The 20,242-nt window shown below is 41.1% G+C and overlaps 1 protein-coding gene and 1 long non-coding RNA gene across 16 annotated transcripts in view; one reads left to right on the plus strand and one right to left on the minus strand.

The window, feature by feature from the left end:
- The first annotated feature begins 3,488 nt into the window (after positions 1–3,488).
- Positions 3,489–20,242, plus strand: part of LOC109481190 (dystrophin-like) — a 204,793-nt gene continuing 188,039 nt past the window's right edge. For 8 of the 15 annotated variants that reach the window (XM_019783693.1, XM_019783703.1, XM_019783700.1 and 5 more), the window contains exons 1-2: positions 8,998–9,243; positions 9,396–9,674. In XM_019783693.1, coding sequence (XP_019639252.1) covers positions 9,584–9,674 — 91 coding nt within the window. In that variant the 5' untranslated portion in view covers positions 8,998–9,243; positions 9,396–9,583. Of the gene's footprint in view, positions 3,928–8,996; positions 9,244–9,395; positions 9,675–15,801; positions 15,912–16,311; positions 16,424–20,242 lie in introns of those variants that run through there. The other 7 variants (XM_019783706.1, XM_019783708.1, XM_019783707.1 and 4 more) reach the window with 5 other exon arrangements.
- On the minus strand, positions 3,986–15,463 carry LOC109481222. The gene is made up of 3 exons (XR_002140884.1): positions 15,089–15,463; positions 10,124–10,254; positions 3,986–4,427 (listed from the first exon to the last, which is right to left on the minus strand). It is a non-coding gene; the product is annotated as an uncharacterized LOC109481222 (long non-coding RNA).

Here is a 20,242-nt window from a genome sequence, read left to right on the forward strand (position 1 = left end):
CAGAAAAGTCTCCCTTATACTGTAAACTTTTTTGATTGTAACAATTTCGTACAAAACATATACATCATCATAAAAGCCATTGACTTTTTCGTTGAAAAAGTTCTTTCCTTCTTAATAATAGGGAGACAACATAGAGAACTGTGTCCACAGGGGTCAGAAACTATTTGTGAGCAGACTCGTATTTTGACTAGTCTGTTGAAGGAATTGGTCCCATGGTATGGTCGTTAGAAATGTGGCGCTGTGTTTGTTTGGGAGCTTCTTTGGACAATTCATGGGAAAGGCATCAACAAGGACCCGGGGCTCAGAAAGAGGTCAAGTTCACTCAAGTTCACCCAGCTGGAGATGCCCTTCAAGCGAGACTTGTTGCTCTTCAAGGATCAGTTGTTGCTTTGATCAGGGGGTGTGCCATTTGGGTATCCATTCTCTTCTGACTCCCTGGGACTTGGCAAAACCTCAAGAAACACAAGTTGGGGATGTACATAGCTCTGCAAACTCCACCTGAATTTCAAAATCAAAAATGTTTATATTGTCCCAACTAGACAAATAGACAGAGTAGCCGCTATTTTTCCAAATATAATATTCTGGTATGTATCTCAAAGTTCATCTGTGTTGGTAAATTTTTTTTCTTTTTCAAGAGATGACTTCTTTATTTCATGGACGAACACTGGTGCTTTGCAGTGAAAAATTTTGTGAAGTCCAACTTGTCCTGTAATGTGCAGATTGAATTCTACTTGTTTCAGTTGGAACTGCAGATGACTGCATTTTGGAATGTGTACAAGATACACCAAAAGATAACAGATCCTGAAGAGATGGCATCTTCAACAGGAGTGTTTATGCAAACACCGAGGATAAACCATCCCGGGTTGTTATTCTAACTGCGGAGAGAAACATTTCTCCGCTGTGATTTCAGACGAGATGACTGTGAAAACTTCCCTGGCAGGATCAACAGGTGTTCTGCGCTGTTGACAGAACACAGAGATGCAACCATTCCAGACTGGATACCTGGAGGGGAGACTTTTCTCACCACTCTACATCAAGGCAAACCTGGGGAAGAAGTGTGCCAAACTTGTCGACCTTTGAGCCTGTATCTGCTGACAGTTCCTGTCTTTAATTGTGCAGCTGCTGCAAAGACAACTCTTAAAATCCAAACCTCGGGGTCTCTTTTCAAAACATCCTCAAAGGAGCTTACAGGGTAAGGAAACAACTGAACTTCCAGGAAGGAAGGAGGTATTAAAAAGATTGTAGTTTTTCAAAGTTGTTTCCCCAAAGGACTTTTTAGGGTTCAGAATACAATTATACCACTTTTTTATCACCTTTTTCTTGGAATAAATTTTTTTGCGCCAAACTTTACATATGGTACATGTATAAGATTTCAAAGTTGTTTTATTACTAATTTATCATAGGAATTTAATTATCTTTATCGATTTTTGCTTATATTTCTTCCAACTGGCAAAGTTGCATTCAGTGCACTGGCTTCACCCGAAGGCAGTAAATCCAGTATTCTTATCATAACATCCTTTTCAACAACATACTTGACTTATGTATTCATGAACATTCTATACAGCTCATCCTTAATATACACAGATATAGATTGTGTACTTGTACTTTTACAAGTCGTGTTTACTGTAAGGAAACAGTAGCCACTAACTTGGATTTATATGCAGAGTTCCCTGACCTAATTTTTACACCAGACTTCTGGATGGAAGGAAACAGAATTTCATTTAGTGACAAATTTGTAGTTGTTTAACCATTAAAAACTTTTTGGAGTGTGACAGTACCCTAAATAGCTTTACATCCTCTATTAGTAGAGAAAACAAATAAAATGCCCTAATTGGATGCAAGGAAACATCTGTTTGACCTAGATCTCTCCCGTTCCTGTCACACAGGTCATCACCTCTGACCTTGAAGTTGTGGGGACAGTGCTTGTTTCTATGTCACCGTGGTAACCAAGGGGTATCAGACTTCAGCTTCAAGTGCTGCAAACAAACTTGGCATCCTTTTCAAGGTGCTTTCACTGTCAAAACTTAGTAACATGCAGAACTTTCCACAAAAATCATATAAGCATTTTACAAAATATTTTGAAGAAAGTAAAAGCTTGCAGTCTAGACTGTAGAGCTTGAGCAAAGAAGTGTCTCAGTCTCATCTTAAATCTCCTGAGAGGTGTACCAACATGTTGATGGTACTTGAGTTCAAGTAGCAGTTCAAAGTACGCCCACTCCGCCTTTCCTTGTGTGATTCAGGAAGCCATTACACAAGGGGCACGTTTCCTGCCCACAGACATACATACCTCTGACATTGACTCACACCACACAACTGTAAAAACCATCATCTCTAAAGTAACTGCGTGTTCTCACAAATGGGAGCCATTACTTTTGGCACCATTATCGGCTGAACCAATATGGAAATGTTGGGACTAGTAGATACACTAACAAGTTCACAGGATGTGGGAGAGACGTCGGGGGCTGAGAAACTAGTCCACTTGATGTGACTTGTCTTGTAAGTCGCCTTGAAGTTCAGGAAAGTCAATTGTGGCTCGCTTTTTGTAGGCAAGTTCATAAGAAGTCTTCAGAGGAAGTTCTTGGCTGTATAAGTCTGCTCAGTGTGCCAAGAAAGTCGGCATAAACCTAGTCTATTGGTCTGACGCCAAAAGATCCGTTACAGATGCAGTGTGCATCAGGACTACATTATCTGATGCCAAATGAACCAGTATGGGGGAGATGAGGAAGGGGTGGGGCATTAATTCAGCCATGACACTGATCTAGATGAAATCGACAGTAAGATTTTTGTCAAAAGAATCTTCCATCGCCAACCTATTCAGCCACTGAATATTATTTTTTTCCAGGCAAAAGAATTTTGTAAATTGATTTGCTGAGTCACCAGATACTGCTTTTTGCTTACATTTAACAGAATGTAGATATTCAAAGCATGAAAATAAATGTCTCTAGTCTTTTCCAAGCTCAAAGACATGTCATGGCTGCATTCCGACAACCCCCTGACCTGGATCTTTCACAATATCTGAATGGTTGCAGATAATTATCTGTTTCTGTTTGCCCCTACTGGGCTATGTGAAAGGATGTTGGGTCAACTACAGCCAGAAAAAAAATCTTTCAAATTTGAATTTTCATACTTCACAAATTCCTTTCTACAGTGTCTCTCTTACTTGACCTTAATTAAATGATTTTACCATGTTGAAGTTCAGGAGTGACTCATGTCTATATGAGACACACCCGACTGTGGGTGGGCAATGGGCTTATAAAAATTCCTCTCTCTGTGTGTCAGGAAAAAAATAGAAAGTGTTCATTAAAATAAAAAAGTCAATAAACAGCATCCAAATATAATGGCATTCTGGACTCTAGGTGGTCAGGAAATGAAAATAAACAGGGCAAGTTCATTTCAGTTGAAGGGGATGAAGTGACGACAACACAGAAAAACACTATACACCCAGAAATATTTCACAATTTATTTTTAGCCGTAATAAAAAAGATGATATGAAATCAAAGAACACATTTGATCTTCCCCAAGCCATTACTGGCCTGACCCCTTGCAGAAGGGTTGCAAGGCCACCCCAAACTATTTGCCCCATGATTTATGAACAGTCCCCTACTCCACCCCCAGTTTACCAGGCTAGGGTTGGAGCCTGTTCTAGTTGCCAGCAGTACCAGCAAGCTGACCTGGGTGTGTAGACCTCGGTATGCCCCATCCTTTGATCTGCGCATAGTGTGGCCCCTGTAGTCGCTGAGAGTCCCTCGCTTGTTTTTCACCTCCTGTCTCGTGCTTCGCACTTTGCTCTGAAGTTCACGTTTCATCTTGCCAGGCTACGGTAGAGGCAGAGACACTGGTCACTCTGACATCTACTGTAACCTCAGCTGTGATGTGTAGAGCATCATCCTAAATTAGGAGGCTTGGCTATCAACAACTTTATCAACGGTAAGTGTATGCTTTTTTTTGGTCGTTTGAAGAGGAGAAACGCTCTTTTTCTGTACAGTTTTCGGATTTCAAACAGGGAAGAATTATGAGCAGCTTTTATTTAGATATGACTAGACAATAAGAAATGCGAAACGTATACAAACATGGATATAATATCACCATATGACGCCTGCCTGGATGGGTGTCTGCCCATATCTACCCCATGAGGGGTCCGTGGAATGTTCCACCCAGCGTGATCTGTCAAAATGTATCAATATGCGACTGAGCAACAGTTTAAGATGTGGACACTTCCAAAGGGGACTCTGGAGGACCATTCGAGATGGGCCAGTAAACATTTTCAGCCCCCTTGAGGAAACTGATGGCAATTACTTATTTAGACAGTCAGCTAGTGAGTAAACCATGACCCGGACTATTTTTATAGGGGGAATTCTTTACATTCGTTGTTGGGATCCCCAGTCACGTGGTGGTCTTCGCTGGGTCCGAGAAGTCCACATAATCAGCTGTAAAACAAGATATAGCGTTATAGTTTAGGAAAAACATACAGTTGAGATGATTATACAAAAGTACAAATGTATACACGCAATATTTTAGAAAATATATCTTAGAAAAAATTATGCAGATTCATTTAGGATAAAGTGTTTATCTCACAACTGCAGCTATTAAAACACAGTGCATTTTATCTCCAAAAGATGTTGTTGACAACAATAGGAGGGAATTCGTAAGAAATTACATCCTTATTTCTTGTTGGCGTCTTACAAAAACAAGCTTCACAGATAAATGCCAAGTTGATAGTGATTGAGCAGGAAAATGCCAGGAGATGAACATTTCGATGGACGATTATTAGTGTGTTGACTAGCGGCCTTTCCTCTGTTCATTAGAGTGCTATGTGTCACCAAGCTATTATACATTCTTACAAACAACACATAGTGAAACGGAAGAGAGCTAAAGGGAAAGAAAAAGTTCTCTCAAGTTGCCACAGTTTTCTTTTTTTATGTGCTGAGAGGATTCCATGCTAATTGGACAGGATGGGCCCATCTTGTACTAATAGATGGCAGATGGGAGCAATTAGTAGTGGCTGCTGTGAACCTTATCTCAGTGGAGGCTGTGGAGGGTCCAGCTAAACTCACAGTGACAACAGAAAGTACAAATGTAGGCACACATGCACGCAACAGGCTTGTCCTAATAGGTCCCATCATGTAGCATCATCGCAATTAATGGACCGGTGTAACAACTTGCATCATGAAACAGAAAATCCCAGAAACACAATTTAAAGCTAGGAGTAATCCATGCAAAAGTTATGATACCAGTAAGTTGTTATACATCATTTTGTCAAATCGCTGTCATGCTGTGCAACCAAATTTAATTCCTAAATTGAAATTCTCATGCTGCCTATAAATCAGTGTCATTCACTTCTCCCGTTCAAGGAACAAAATAAAATTCTTGTATACAGAAAGGTTTGTAACTACAGCACAGTGTAAGAAAGAGTAGAAAAAATAATTCCAATAGTTTGAATAATGAATGTTTCAATAATCACATTGCAAGGTCCCACCACAATGTTTCCGTGGAAGATAATGACCCTATTATACAGCTATAGCAACACTCATGGCTGATTTATGACTCTATCTGAATTCCTTCCTGTAGGTACATAAATGGAAAGTCAAACCAACTGATAGGAAGATTGTGGTTTAAACCATCTCAGATAACACTGCCTTATTAAAAAAGTTAAAATGCAGAATCGTTACAAACAACACTCATATGTTTGGAAAGATTTAATGGACAATTGTAAAAGATATTGCAAAGTAGAGGGAATTTTATTCTTTGAAGTAACATACCAAACCATAATAACAGGCTAAAAGTTTGTTGGATTATGCAAATTTTGGTGGAAGAAGAAATCAGTGAATCTTGGATAAGTGCATATCATTGCGCAGTCATTAAAACTCATTAGATTTTGTTGGGTAAGTTCAAAGACAAGCTAAATCATTCCAAAGGCCAGACAAGAAAACAATTAAAGTCCTCCTTCGTTCACAGGGTCTTTCATCTTACTTTGTTGTGTAGTGATTATTTTGGCCCTAACCCTCATGGGAGATACAGTGGGCGAGTTCTCCATCATTAAAAACAGTTAAGGACAATCTTATTATATACGAGGACCATTTAAAACCTGAATATGTCCAGGTGGTTCAGGTAGAGTGAAGTTTGCTACCATATTGGGGGGTCAACTGAAATGCGGCCCAATATCATAAGTTTGGCACATATCATCACAGGAACCCTACAGACTACTCCTACATTATAACTAGAATTGGACAACAAATCAGCAATAGTTATTTTATTGATCAAAATACCTCATTAAAAGGCTCATTAAATTTTGTGTTGTCTGTTTACCTCAGATGTTTGTCAACTTTGCACCAATATAATGCCACTTGAGTAATGCATTCAAATGGCTGGGGAAAGTATTGAATATAAGACTGGCCTTGATATTTTATAGGCAATAGGGACCTTCAAAAACACCAGGGAATTCGGCATATAATGCAATGTTGTACTGGACTGCACAGCCAGGCCCAGACTAGTTCCAGCTGGCTCCCAGACCCACGCAACAGCTGTTGTGTCAATTTCACCTGACCCAAGCCATCCCTGCCAAACCAACTTTATCTATGGATGACATCCACATACCCATACTCATTGATTTTGACCAGTTCCCTAAACAAACGCAAGTATTTTTTTCACCAGCTCTGTTTTTACTTGAGTGCTGGCATCAGATCTGAGATTCCTGACAGATATGTTTTGTATTGCCTCATCCAAATTCCCCAAGGCAACAGTCAGTCACCACTATGCCATGCTGAAAGGGAAAACTACACGTTATTAATCCTGTTACCACACTTGACTGACTCCCAGCTGCCTGGGTATGTGATATATGATGTGCGAACTTGGCACTTGAAGGCAATTGAAACATTGGCACTGTCACTTCAGATAGACTGATGCCCCACCTTATGACACCATTACAGGAATAACAGTCATCATACTTTCAATTAAGATACCCAAAGGGACCTTTAGTCAGTGGGTGTTTTCATATTTATAGCCAAGCTGCCTTGCGCACAGGTTTTTGCTGTGATCACAAGCAACAGAGGGTAGGTATTATAGGGTGAGGTCTCCTCAATCATTTAAGCTATAGGCCATTCGGTTTTTAGTCATCTTGGGTTCAAATGTAGGAAAGACATTGGAATTCATATATCAAATCAAATTTGAGCCTCATATTCCAGCTAAACGTGCATTATATCAATCGAAAGGCAAATACATTGTACATCCATCAGATTTCATCATGTTTTTTCTACCATGTTTAAAAATACTGTTTGTGTATTGATTTATTAAGACTTCAGATCTGCAAAAGCATACTCTCCAAGCAGAGGTAGGGTCGCTCGGTATTTTGGCAGTATTGTAAAAACCGAAAGGGGCGAGCAGGTCACAACCGGGAATCGAACCCGAGTTGTCCGCTTGGCGGTCACCAACGCTAACCACTACACTAAAAGGTCGCACGACCATTTAGCATGGTCAGTTAGCACTGTTACACTACTCCCCCTTTTCTTTCAAGATTCGTCCTCAAATCTTCCGAGTCCGACATCCCTGGAGCTGCCACACTTATCCTCAGTGCCAGTACTCACAGGGCCCACATCGGGCGCCACTGTAAAAACCGAAAGGGGCGAGCATGTCACAACCGGGAATCGAACCCGAGTTGTCCGCTTGGCGGTCACCAACGCTAACCATTACACTAAAAGGTCGCACGACCATTTAGCATGGTCAGTTAGCACTGTTACAGTATTTTCGCGTTTTTAATACGTCTTTCTAATTTTACGGTTTTTCTCTGGTCTTCCTCCCCTTACTTAAAAGTAGAAAGACGTATTAAAAACGCGAAAATACTGCCAAAATACCGAGCGACCCTACCTCTGCTTGAAGAGTAGCAAAAGCATGATGGACACATCAATAAAATAATCATATCAACATCCTCCCTACACTACATGTGTATGGATATTAGTGTACAGTATAAACACGAGAGGCCTCCCAGTGGAGAAAAGATAAACATACAAGTGCAAACACATAACATGCAGTGTTTAAAACTTCAGGCAAACTCATCTTTGACCTCTCTCTGAAAAGGAGCTACAACAAATGTCCAAACTTGGATATTGTCCAAAGTTCAAAAACTGGTATAAAGTGGTACAAAGTGGTTATAAAGGCTTACTGGGCCTGTTCAATTTCTAACCATTTTAACCGTACAAATCTTGAATAAAACTATTAAAGTCTACTTCCAACTGACCTTGACTCTTGTAAGGTTAAGGTCACTAGTTGGACTATAGCTAGCTTTATAAGACTCCCCATTCAACCAATTAATCCTTGATTCAACTAAATTTCTTTTTTCCTTAGAAACCCTAGAAAAAAACTTTGTCAATCACGACATTGGGTAAACAGAAAAATATAAGCAAAAGACTTTCACGCACTTAAGAATCTTCCCTCTGCCCACAAATATCGTAAGACCTTACTTCTTCTTCAAACAGCCCTGATTTTTGTGCACACCTGAGCGGGCCCTGGAACCAGCATACGGTTACCACCTGACAGTTTCAGACAAAACATTCGTACCTGTTCAGTCGGCACACAGACTTCTTCAGGAAATGCAAGTCTGTTTTCTCCTAGACAAGGAAAACGGATGTAGACGTAACAGCAGTATTTTGGTGACAAAAGACTTTCCCATTGTACTGACTGTAAAGATGCATTCAGGTGTGACACTGCTACAAATAAGTGGCTACATAAATTAGACCTGTGCAGGTCATGTGATCAGGATGTCCCGCCATCTTTTTGTTTTGGACCCTTGAGATTTCCTCAAAACAGGGGGGTTGAACTTTTTTGTAAAACTGCTATGACAATAATACCACATATTCTTGATACTTTTGGTGTACAGCATGCATAGATGTACTTCACATTAGTTTTATTATTTCGTAAATGAAAAGTATTTGTTTTGTTCGCGCTGTAAAAGATATCGATTTTGTGACTTTGTTGGAGCCCCTCCCTGTCTAGTGAGAATGTCCTGTTCCCTGGGGGTGTATTCATTTTCACCAACAATCATTAGCGGTGTAAATGCAACATAAGCAACCGGTCCAGCTAGCGGTCCCGTCCTAACGGACTCCCTATGCCTTATCGATCCATCTTTTCTGCTTGAGAAAACTTGGGGGAAGCTACGGAGGGACTGTTGGTCACGCTCTGGATGCAACAGGTTGGCGTAAAGTTTGTGTGTTGGGCGTGCAAACTTGGCACCGAAATCCGAGCAGCGCATCGGTGTGTATGTTTTCCACGTGTGACCTCAACCCAATACATTACAATTACAACAGGGGGGTGAGATTTGCGATAAAAATCAACCCATATTTCATGTCCGGCGACCTTGTTTCTGGCCCGAGAGCTGAGTTTTCCTCCTTGTGTCGCCCCTGCAGGTCCGTGGCAGTGGATTAACACGAGGACAAGCCCCGGGAAGAGGCGGAATTGGACGGCTGGAAGAAGGGCGCGTCGTTTGCTTAGTGGAATTTTCTTGTTTGCATTTTGCGATGGTGGTTCTCTAACGCTAGGATCCCCCCTGTGATACACATTCAACGGAGGGAAAGGTTGAAAACAAGTCTACACCATGGCTGAGTACTCCTACCACATTAACGACGAGGAATACGGCGATCTAGACGACCATGACGAATTCGGCAAAATCATCAAGGAACGTTCAGGTCTGTATATATTTAGTTCACCTGCGATGTTTGTGGGGTACACAGCACAATAGAGGCTGGCGTGACCCAAGCCTCCAATTTCAGATTAACAGTTTTGTATGCATACTTTACACCCAGTTTTGTCCCTTTTACTCCCATCGTGTGTACGGTCTCTACAGCGCTATCCACAGCTGTAGATCGTAGGAAATGATAGCAAAACAGCTGGGGTCAAACTTGTTTCCTACGGTAGGGCAGTTCTCTGTTTTTCTGACATTTAGAACCAAAATGTAGGTGATCAAACTTTCCAGAATGTTGACAGGATCTTAGCAAGCATGGTCAGAGATACATAATACTACCGTCTGTGAAGTTTGATTGTCGTTACTGAAATTGCTCTACTGTTTCTATGCAAATAAGAGAATCAATATGACTTTAAAGTTTAAAAGTGGTCCTTTTCGTCAGCCCAACCATACTTGCCACAGCTTGTCCTAAGGTTCCATGTCGCATGACCCAGTCAGTGAGGTGTTGTCATGCTAGGGGAGGCTGCTGGTATGTGATGTTTGTTTGGATGGCCCTTTTTTACTTCAGTCCCCCTGCTCCAATCCTTGAGGGAGAAAAACATATTATTCCTGAGCCACCAGGGAGTTTTGATGGACAAGTCCTAAAAATTACGATGAGACATTTGAAATTGTGTCTCCTTGCATTTAAACTATTGAGTTAGGGTTGGGTAGATTGACCCATACTCATTGATTCTCGTCCCTAAAAATATGTTATTGCTAGCTGACAATTTCTGCCAAAAAAAGATAAAAATGTTTTGTACAGCTTCAGCTTTACGCTGGTTACACATCCGGTTGAAGTTTCTAATTGGCAATACCAGTGTGTAATTGAGCGGTACAGCTTCCCAAAGGAAGGAAGTCAAGGGGACCCCCACTCGCTGCAGTCTGTAAAAGCTTTCAGGCTGGTATGTGATGCTGTAAAGTACACAACACCACCCTTCTGTGGCCAAAGCCTGTGTGAGAGATCGTTGGACAATCAGGAACAGGTACTTCTGTCCTCACCTGGACTGGTGGAAAAGCAACACGGAAGATTTAGTAGATTCCTTGTGTCTTGTGAATAGAGCAACTTTCAGCAACCAAGATAATTGAACTTAACGAGTTACAATAGAATGAATGTCATGTTCAATAGAACATTCCCTTGTACATCTAAGACCTGCAACGGTTAAAACTCTAAAGAATTTAAAAAGTTACGAGTGAAGACAGAAGACAGGTAGACAACAGCTAAACATTTATGAAGTCCTGTGTTAGTGAAAAGTCAAAGTACAAAGTTGTTGTGTCTCCTGCAGCACCCTGCACTTGTACTACACATGTTTTTGATTTATTAGTCATTATGTGGATTGTGACCTTTGTATCCACACAAGTTACTGCAGCCAGGAACGTGTGTGTAGGAGTGTTACCATAGGAATCTTTATCGAGCCAGTTCTTGCAATTTGTGTTTACAGTTTATTGTTGCTGGAATTGCAGGGTAGTGTAAATATGACAGACACGAACCTCCTGATTAGATACAGGGGTGTGAACGTGTCAAATTGGCTTCAGGTGTGAGGGCAAAGCTGTTATATAGAGGTGGGAGGGGCCACTGGGCAACAGTCCAACTGGAGAGAAAGCCAGGTTACTTTTTGGGCAAGGTTAGCACGTGCGCACACATAGTTGGAATTTTATGGTGATAGCATAAAATTCTTTCTTTGTAAGGCCTTCTTGATTTTAGATAGGTGACACCACTTGAAAAACTATGATAGAAATGGGTTTGCTTTGGACGAAATTCATGTGTAAACTTGAGGAAAATCTTATTAGTCTACCAAGATGCCATCTGTGATCCTTGAGACATGATATGAATTCTTGAAACCTGACCAGTTGATTTATGAAGTCTTGATGTTCACAGCCCTGTCCTTATTAATGTTTGTACACAAGGTGAACTCAAGGTGGTCTGGGTAGGGTTAAGTTAGGGGAGGTCATTCCTATGGCCTTGGATATGATTTATGGCAGACCACCAAATCTGTATTCCCTTGCTGTCATTCTCTTTTGCTGTTAGGATTAGATTTCATATCATGATTCTCATAATATATATATAATATATTTATACAAATACTAATCTAGATTTGTTGAACATATGACTTTATGAGTGGCTACTATATACAGACAGAGTCTTTTGGGATGTTCAGCAGGCAAAAATTTACTTTCTAGGATTAGTAGGAAAGAATTAATTAAGTCTAATTGTAGGTATTATTTTCCATTTTTCTGTATTCACGTGGTATATATCCAACCTTGAGTGTCATCAAATATTTGTAGGAAACAAATATTGTAGCCCTACTATTGATTTATTGGTTTTTTAGGTGTTGTCAGTTGAATATATTTTAGAAGTCACCATATGTTGTTACACGACACTGCAGACCAGTTTCCTTTGGCAGCTTGAAACAAACTGACTTATTATTTACATTTATCAATACATTTAATGATTTCATGGTATGATAATGGTATGGACTTGGTCTTTGTGTTACTTTTGTGCAGTTAAGTCACAGTTTATCACATAAGTGTAACCTTTCCAGTAATGTTTGTTTGTTGAGTCCTGTAACCAGGTAAAGTATTGATTTTAGTCTCACCTCAGCTATTTGAACCATGCTAAAAATGTGAAGTAGAGAATGGTAGGTTAGCAATTACTATTATAGCCAAAAATTTCAATTGTTATATTCTTTTGAATACAGAGTATGACTACTCTACCAATGATCTAGGATATATAGATAGAAAATCAGTTATGCCAATGCTTTACAGGAGTTAAACACTCTGATAGTCAGGTATTACTATTAGGTACACTGTACAGGGTGAGAGAGGTTGTCTTTTTGACACAGTATGAAACTTAGTTATGTGACTTATGTCACATACTTAGATTTAGGTTTACTTAGACGTAGACTACTTGTGATATACAATTTAGGTATATTGACTTCACAATGCACACATGTATGTAAGGGTCCGAGTAAAGTGTCCATTGAATTAAAAGTAAAGAAAGGTAAAGCCATAAAGGAAACCAAATACAGTAGATTGGGTAACTCCAGGGCGCTGGCACAGGTGTCAGCGGTGTGATGACTACTTTCGCTGCTAAGACAACACAGCAATTTCAGAGTACACAGGTTTGTTGTTCTCTGGACAGGTTTGGAATGCCAGGAGTTCCAAGGCATCTTATCTCCATAGATCGATCTTTACAGAAGTACATGGTAGGTTTGTACCTACCCCAGCATAGTGGCAGAAACTATGCTGTCAGTATTAGTATTCTGTAGGGGTAAAACACCTTGACCTATGCTTGTGTTGTCCGATGCGGGTGAATTCTTATGGTAATGTGGACTTCATGCCCCGTGTGGATGGTATAAAAGAGTATTGTGTTATGGTCCTTTTTCTGCTGTGATGGGTTTGAAAGAACTGTGATAACAGCTACCTGTCTCCAAAAACATGACAGAAAAGCCCAGATTTCTGTAGTGTCTGTGCAGTTTATGTTGGAACAACCCGGAGTATCTTGTGTAGATTGGCGTGCGTGGAGTTCGTCTAATCCGTTTCAAGAGGGAAGCCATTTTAGCGGCGGCTATTCAGGGGTGTTTTCCTCATTTGCATATGAAAGGCACTAGGAATGAAAACAAGTGCTGCCAAGGGCCGCTGAAAGAAAGAGGGAGTCCACAAAAGCTGGCATAGTTCCCTATTGTCGCTGCCCTAGGAGACGTCATTTAAGAGGTCTTGTACGCCGAAACCGCAACAGAGAAAGTGCGGATGGGGTGAAGTGGTGGTATTATATCTTCAGCCCCGAACTCCAATAATAGACGCCGAGTCTCTGCCAAACGGAAGAGGATCATGTACTGACACAGAGATATGGTGTCAGGAACCCTACCATCTACCCTGTATCTGATATACCCTAATTATAGCAAGCCAGCCAAAATATCATCATTCTGTAATCTTAACTACTGTTGCTTGGGTTATACGTCAACTCACATGTCACATTGCCAAATGAGGTTTTCATCATAATGTATCAAATCATTGCATTGACTTATAAGTTATAATCTCATATTTGTCTATTGTGATAGTAGGCAAGAGGATTATAATTATGACTGTGATTTCATCAAAGTTTGAATTAGCTCTTCATCATATAAAAAGCTAGTATTATCTGTAATAGAACAGTCTGTTTGCAGAAGGTTATGCAACAATATTGTAGGTATGATATTATGACCTTTACAAGTTGTGATATTAGCTTTCGACTGTGGTAGGTCTGTTTGACAAGTGGAAGTCGCAAGGACACAAGATGATGCTTGACTTTCCTTGTAAGTGCAGTAAAGCATTTTATATGACAGTAATTATATCAACTTGACCTTAATGATGGTTGACACTTGTAACTGAAGGTACATATTCTAAATGACTCTAATGATATTATGGTTGTGTTTGTATACGTAGTCAATGTGTTGCCTGTATTTGTGTTCATTTACTGTATCCCACTGTATTGATAGAATGTAATAGATAATCATTTTTGACATTTCGTCTGTGTCTCTAGCTACTAACGGTGTTGACCAAGGTTCTTATCTTTTTAAGAGTGCAGGTTAAGAGCATTTGTGACAAAAAAGAAGTGTGAAAGATAATGTGACAAATTTGACTTCTGGAAGTGATAAGTTGATAGTACATGTACATTACATGGCCAATTATCTTATCCTGATCAATTTGATTTTTAACAAATCTAGTTGTATTCAAAAGTATTGGGTACCATCGTATCCATCAGGCAATCTTTTTCTTGAACTTTTCCTTATGACATTGGTGGCATTTTTTTTCTATCCAGCACCATGCTAGGAGCTCCCTCTACAAATTACAGGTGGTATTGCACTAGGACTGACAACCAAAGCCTGGAGAGATGGTTCTTGTCATGTCTCACCACCCAGTTGTTGTGGAATGCAGTTTGACCCAAAGCTATACCATCACTCTTGGCTCCTGGTACTAAAGCAACAGTAAGAGGAGGCCATGGTTGGGAGAATTCGTTATCAAAGCCAGCAGAAAGGTTTAATGTCCATACGTATTTGCTATCCGCACAACCACAACTTTGTGAAGAACTTTTGTGTTGTGAAAGTGATATGAAGTCGTTATGAACTAGAAAAGAGGTTAGAAATTTGTTTTTAAAAGTATTGTATACTTACCCACCATGAATGCAGCTAGACCTGGAAATGCAACACATAAGAAGTGATACTGTGTGCGTGACAACCATCGAATGACAGGTGATTGAAGGGAAGTACATATATTGTGGAACACAAAGAGGCGGAAAACAAGTAGTAGAACAAGAAGAAGACACAGGCTGTTAGTTTAAGATTTACTTGTTTCTCCAGCTCATTATCACAAGAATTGTAACGGCAATACCTGGTTACTTACCTTAATTTGGATATCCAAGCCGGACTCTGTACACATTTCTAAGACTGAAAATCCTTCAGGTCATCCTGTAAGCCTTGGTCAGTATCGTGCTCACAATGTTGCTTCCCTCAGGGAAAGGTGGCATAAAAAGTGGAACACAAGCAGTTGTGTAATTGGTCAGAAAGACTGCGGACTGGATTGAGTTGGGCCCACTTTAGGGTGATGGGGAACAGATGTGAGAAAACATCACATGACTGCTCAGAACAGGCAGCAATCGTAAACACTGGATGGTTCCATTTCACACAGGGATACAGGGGTTGGCAGGTTATTCTTGGTGCTGGGTGGGGACAGTTGGTCATTTGCCGCTCTGGTCTGTTTCAGGTTGTTAGGTTGAAATAGATGATAACGATGGAAGAAGTTGTATCAGTGTTGGATCGTGTGGGATCTTGTCAGTGTTTTACATACTTTCAGGAGAGCCAAACAAGCAAACTGTTTGCAGAGGCATTAGTGATCATTAGACACAGTCTACACAAGACACATCTGGGATGCAGGGATTGGTGGAGGTAAACCTCCAGATTGTCAACTCACCCATGGGGGAGGGGGGTGACAGAAGGATTGAATTTCCCTACCCTCTGACCTCCTACCTTCCCAAACCTGTGTCTCATTAGAGGAGCTTCTTTCCTGTGCAACTGACTCTCTTCATCCTGCATGACTGCTCCCACCATTTTTTCCACCTCTGGAGTACTCTTCTGAGCAGTCTTCTCCACACATCTTCTCAGCCTCTTCTTGTCTCTTGAGGAGTCTGCGGCAACCTCTCCACCCTGGTTGAAGATGGCTAACACATGTAAGTGGTGCTGGGAAGTATCAGGGGGACCTGGGCAGGCTGGCACCTTCAGGCTGGGTGAAAGCTGTTGGAAGCTAGGAATGTGTTCAGCTTCTTTCAAGTCTTTTCCCAAATGCTGGGCCAGAAAGGTTACCAGTCACTCTAGGCGATGTAAAACATGTCTGGCAGGGCTCGCAAGTCTGCCTTCAGTGCATAAAAGTAAATTTGCAGGAGTGTTTTTATTCCTGTTGGTCTATTTGCAGGGAAGATTTCCGTAGCTGATTAATGCATGAGAGCAGGGGTTAATAAGTAAGCCATCAGGTGGTTATGGTGAGCTAATTGGAGGGGAATGTGTTATGTGTGTGTGTGAGCTAAGAGAGTTAGTTTAGTTGGCCCCAGGGAGAAGGAAGGGTTGAAGCACCTTCTTGCCTCTGAGGCTGTAGAGATGGAGCCCAATGGAGAAGTTCTGGGGCAGCTGTCCAGGCGCTTGTCCTTTGCTGAAGATGCCGGGTTGAAGAACACACCCTCCAAAGGTTTTATCTTCCTTTTCTGAAAGGCATTATTGAGGGGAAAAACTAGTTTCAAAGTCTTTCAAGTCAAATAAGATTAGACAGTGCAGGAGATAAGGCTGCCAGCCATGCCTAGCTGCATCCCTGTGTGGCGTTTCTAACTTGCTGTATGGCAACTCAGGTCCTCCTCATCCTTGCCAGACTTGAATCGCTGTTGGGATAGCCTGGTAACCATTCTCGGCTTAGGGGTGTTGTGCTGGACTTCTAGTAAGTATAGGCCTTTTTTCTGACAGCCTATCTATCTAGCTGGCCTTTCTGATAACTGCTATCCTGAAGTAAATTCCCTGATGTGCACTGATCGGCCAGGGTGGCAGGGCAACCCTCCCAGTACTGTAGAGCTCACGATGGTATGGTTACCAGGCTACTCTAGGGTGTCTAAACAAGAGTCGCGAGCTCCTATCCTAATCTTAGCCGTGGGTACTCATGGGTGATAATGAGCATGGTGGGGCTGAGTGATTGCGTGCTACGGAATGGCTCGCAGACAGCACTCGTAACCGATATGAATGTAAATAAGACATGGAGGACAAGCTAGCATTGGTTGCTGCCAAGGAACCATTGCCACTTGGGACCTTCGTAGCAATACAGGAATGTGCATTCTTGAGATAGAGCCCCTTGGTCTTGGTATTTCTTCCAATTAGACGTTGAGAGGGAGGTTCTTTGGAAGGAGCGTGTTTTTTTTTTTGCCAGCTTTCTGAAAGGGCCACTGTTGTTGACTTGGTAGGTGGGTTTCTTCACGTTTGTTTGTTATTTACTTGTTTTGTAGAAGCTTAAACAATGGTCTGTGAGGGAGATAGGATAGCCTGTACAGGACAATGAGGGAAGTGTCCCTGAATGTGTGGCAGACCAACATGTCTGTGTATTTCCCCACTACCAAGCCTGTTTGTGTTTACGAGGTGTTTATTATGAGATGATCTGTAAATGTCAAGTTTTCCATCTGTTCTTATTTTACTTTACATCATATTGCGTGTGCCTGTATGATCATGGAACATTCCAGTTCGTAAAGGGAAAATTGTTTATGGAGCGCTGTGTCACACCCACCCTGAGTCACTCAGTGAAACAGTCTGCATTCTATTCCAACAAATTAGAGAACCAATTCCTTACATCAAATTCAATCATCTGTTTGAACCACAATATACAAATCTTCCAGGTAAGATGGGAAGGAATTAAAGTAAGTATTATTGTCCAAACCTGTCTTGCAGAAATTCTTGTATCGAGAGAAGGTCTTTAGAGTTAAAAGTTTGTTTATCTTGTTCTTGTTCTTTACTGGCCTGCTTCAGCTGTAGCATAAACCAGCTGCCCCACTAAAATTTCCAGACCTCTCCAGGGCAGAAGGGTCACACATTCGATCCCAAAACCCAGACATTTCAGCCAAAACGTATGTTTTCAAGGCTAACTCTGTAATATTGCAAGCCTTGGTTGCCAAATATGTATTCCATCTGGAAAAGAGTATACTTCAACAGTGTGAAAATCTTATTTCTTGTTGTTTTGATAGCCTTGCTGAGGTTATTTTTGCTTTGTAGATGGTTTGATTAATGAGTGTTGCAGGACTGTGTTGATAGTCTGATGATTGGACACATTTTTGTCCAGTTCTGGAGAGTGTCCTTGCCTGTAGACTGGACCATTTCTGCAGGGAATTACTAGGCATAAATCTGCCAGACAAGTAAAAGTGCTCCTGCTTACTAATCTTCTGGATTTAGTTTGTGATGGCCAGAAGTCACTTTTCTTCAGGTATTACCCACCACCTCGAGGCTGTGATAGGGGTTTGCAGAGAAGTTCATGAAGAAAATTGTGAGAAATGAAATCAAGCAAAACATACCTCAATAGCAGTTGACAAGTCTATTTTGTACATTCAACAAAAGTGAAACATATTTACAAGCGTTGATCTACTGGTTGATCAATCTAGAAGAGGACTAACCATTTCTTTCTGGTACCACTCTAGACCCTCAGCCAGTGTTCCATCTGTTAGCATTTAAACCTCAAAACTAGAATGATGTTTTGACAAAGACAGAGTCATGGGGTCTGGCAGGCAAATGGTCCACACACTTCCCAAATGCCTTTCCAGATAAAGGTTTGTAAAACTGGTGACAATCCTTCCTGAGAGAAACGTAAATCATGTGGCAACCTGGTTAGAGATACGGATCTGAGTAACAACATATTCCAGATGAAAGATAGAGCCAGGTCCTTTTTATTAATAACAGGGTATTCTGTTTCATGTGTGCGTGGCATATTTTAGATGTCTTATGATTATTTTGTACTTTACAATTTTTGACTGTTCACATACCTAGCGTGAAGGATCTTGTACACCTTTTTGCATTTGTCAGCATATTGTAGCATCTCTGGTATACACAGTACTTGAATGCTTATTTTTAAAGGCACAGTATGTTTATATCAACAATGTACAGTTTGTCTCCAGCCATGCCGACCTGCTGCGACTTTACAGTCCAACATGTCACCGAGGGGTGAAAGGTCATTCCCTTTTGGTGAGGTGAGCAGATTTGGTCCAGGAGAAACTGGGACACAGGAAAGACAGAGATAAGGAAGAAATTAAGGTCGTTGAACCTTGTCAGGTTGTGAATGTCAATCTGTATGACATATTTGTGTGAAAAATTGTATTTAATTGTAATTTAAGGAAGTCATATGTTTTGTTATCTGAAGTTCAAGGCCTACAAGCCAGTGATCTATGTGTATTATTTATAGGCATGTCCTTGGCAAACATTCAGATACCCCCATTAGTATGAAGGGTTAGCTTGTCGTTTTGCCAGCATCTTCAGGTGTTTTGAGGTAGTCTGTAAGTAGTCTTACCTTCACCTTAACTAGCCTGGTAACCATTCTCTACAGATGGGCTTTGGAGTATTCCGGCCCCAGCTTATTATTGGCATAGGGCCTTTACATTGGTCTCTGCACTGGTCTTCCCAGCTGACTTTTCTAATTATTGCTGTCCCATATCGAGCGCAGGACTTCGAAGGATCCGGGAAGGCACACTCTTAGGCCTGCATGCCCTTTTTTGTAAGGCGTAATCAGGCCTTTTTAGTCTTCGTAATCTGTAGGCAGCCTCCCCAAAAATCAACGTAATTCGTAATAGTACATTAGCTGCAAAGCATAAAGTCGTAATCAGCTCTGAGACTTAAACGTAATTCGTAATTGCCTGAAAAAATTTTGCGTAGTTTGTAATCACTATCCCCCCATTCAGGCCCCCTCTTAGTGTAGACTATAGAGATGAGAGAGCCATGACGGTCTGTTCTCTAGGCTACACCTTCACCTATTACTTACTCGATTTGACTTCATTGGCCTCCTCCCGCCTCAGACGGCGGCTCTGACTGTGACTTATGTTGAGTGAAATTGTTCCTTTACAGGAATTACCTGTGCCCACAGTCTACATGTTGGTGATGTAAAACAGATCTGTGCACTGGAGGCAAAGTCAGCCCCTGCCAGACTTGGCTTGTCAAACTTGGGAAATTGATGTTCAAGTCTTCCTGTGGACCGGACCAAATTTACAAGGGCTATGAGGCTCTAGATATTGGGTTCAAACCTAGGGCCCATTTATTCTTACTTACAGACCAATTTTGGACGTAAAACATGGCAGTTGCACTGACAGGGAGGTAATGTTATCGTCTGCTAATTTCTCATGAATTTGGGATTGTGACTTTTGTGGCTGTGTGGCTTGAACTTGAAGTAGGACCATTGGAGATAGTGATGCATACCGGTTCACTGGACTTGGATCCGGACTTGTAAGAATGTTTAGGTTCAAGTCCAAAAAAACCTAATAGTCAAGAACCGAGTCCG

This window comes from Branchiostoma belcheri, unplaced genomic scaffold (assembly GCF_001625305.1).
Source record: "Branchiostoma belcheri isolate BF01 breed outbred unplaced genomic scaffold, Haploidv18h27 scaffold54, whole genome shotgun sequence".
NCBI classification, from domain to species: Eukaryota; Metazoa; Chordata; class Leptocardii; order Amphioxiformes; family Branchiostomatidae; genus Branchiostoma; species Branchiostoma belcheri.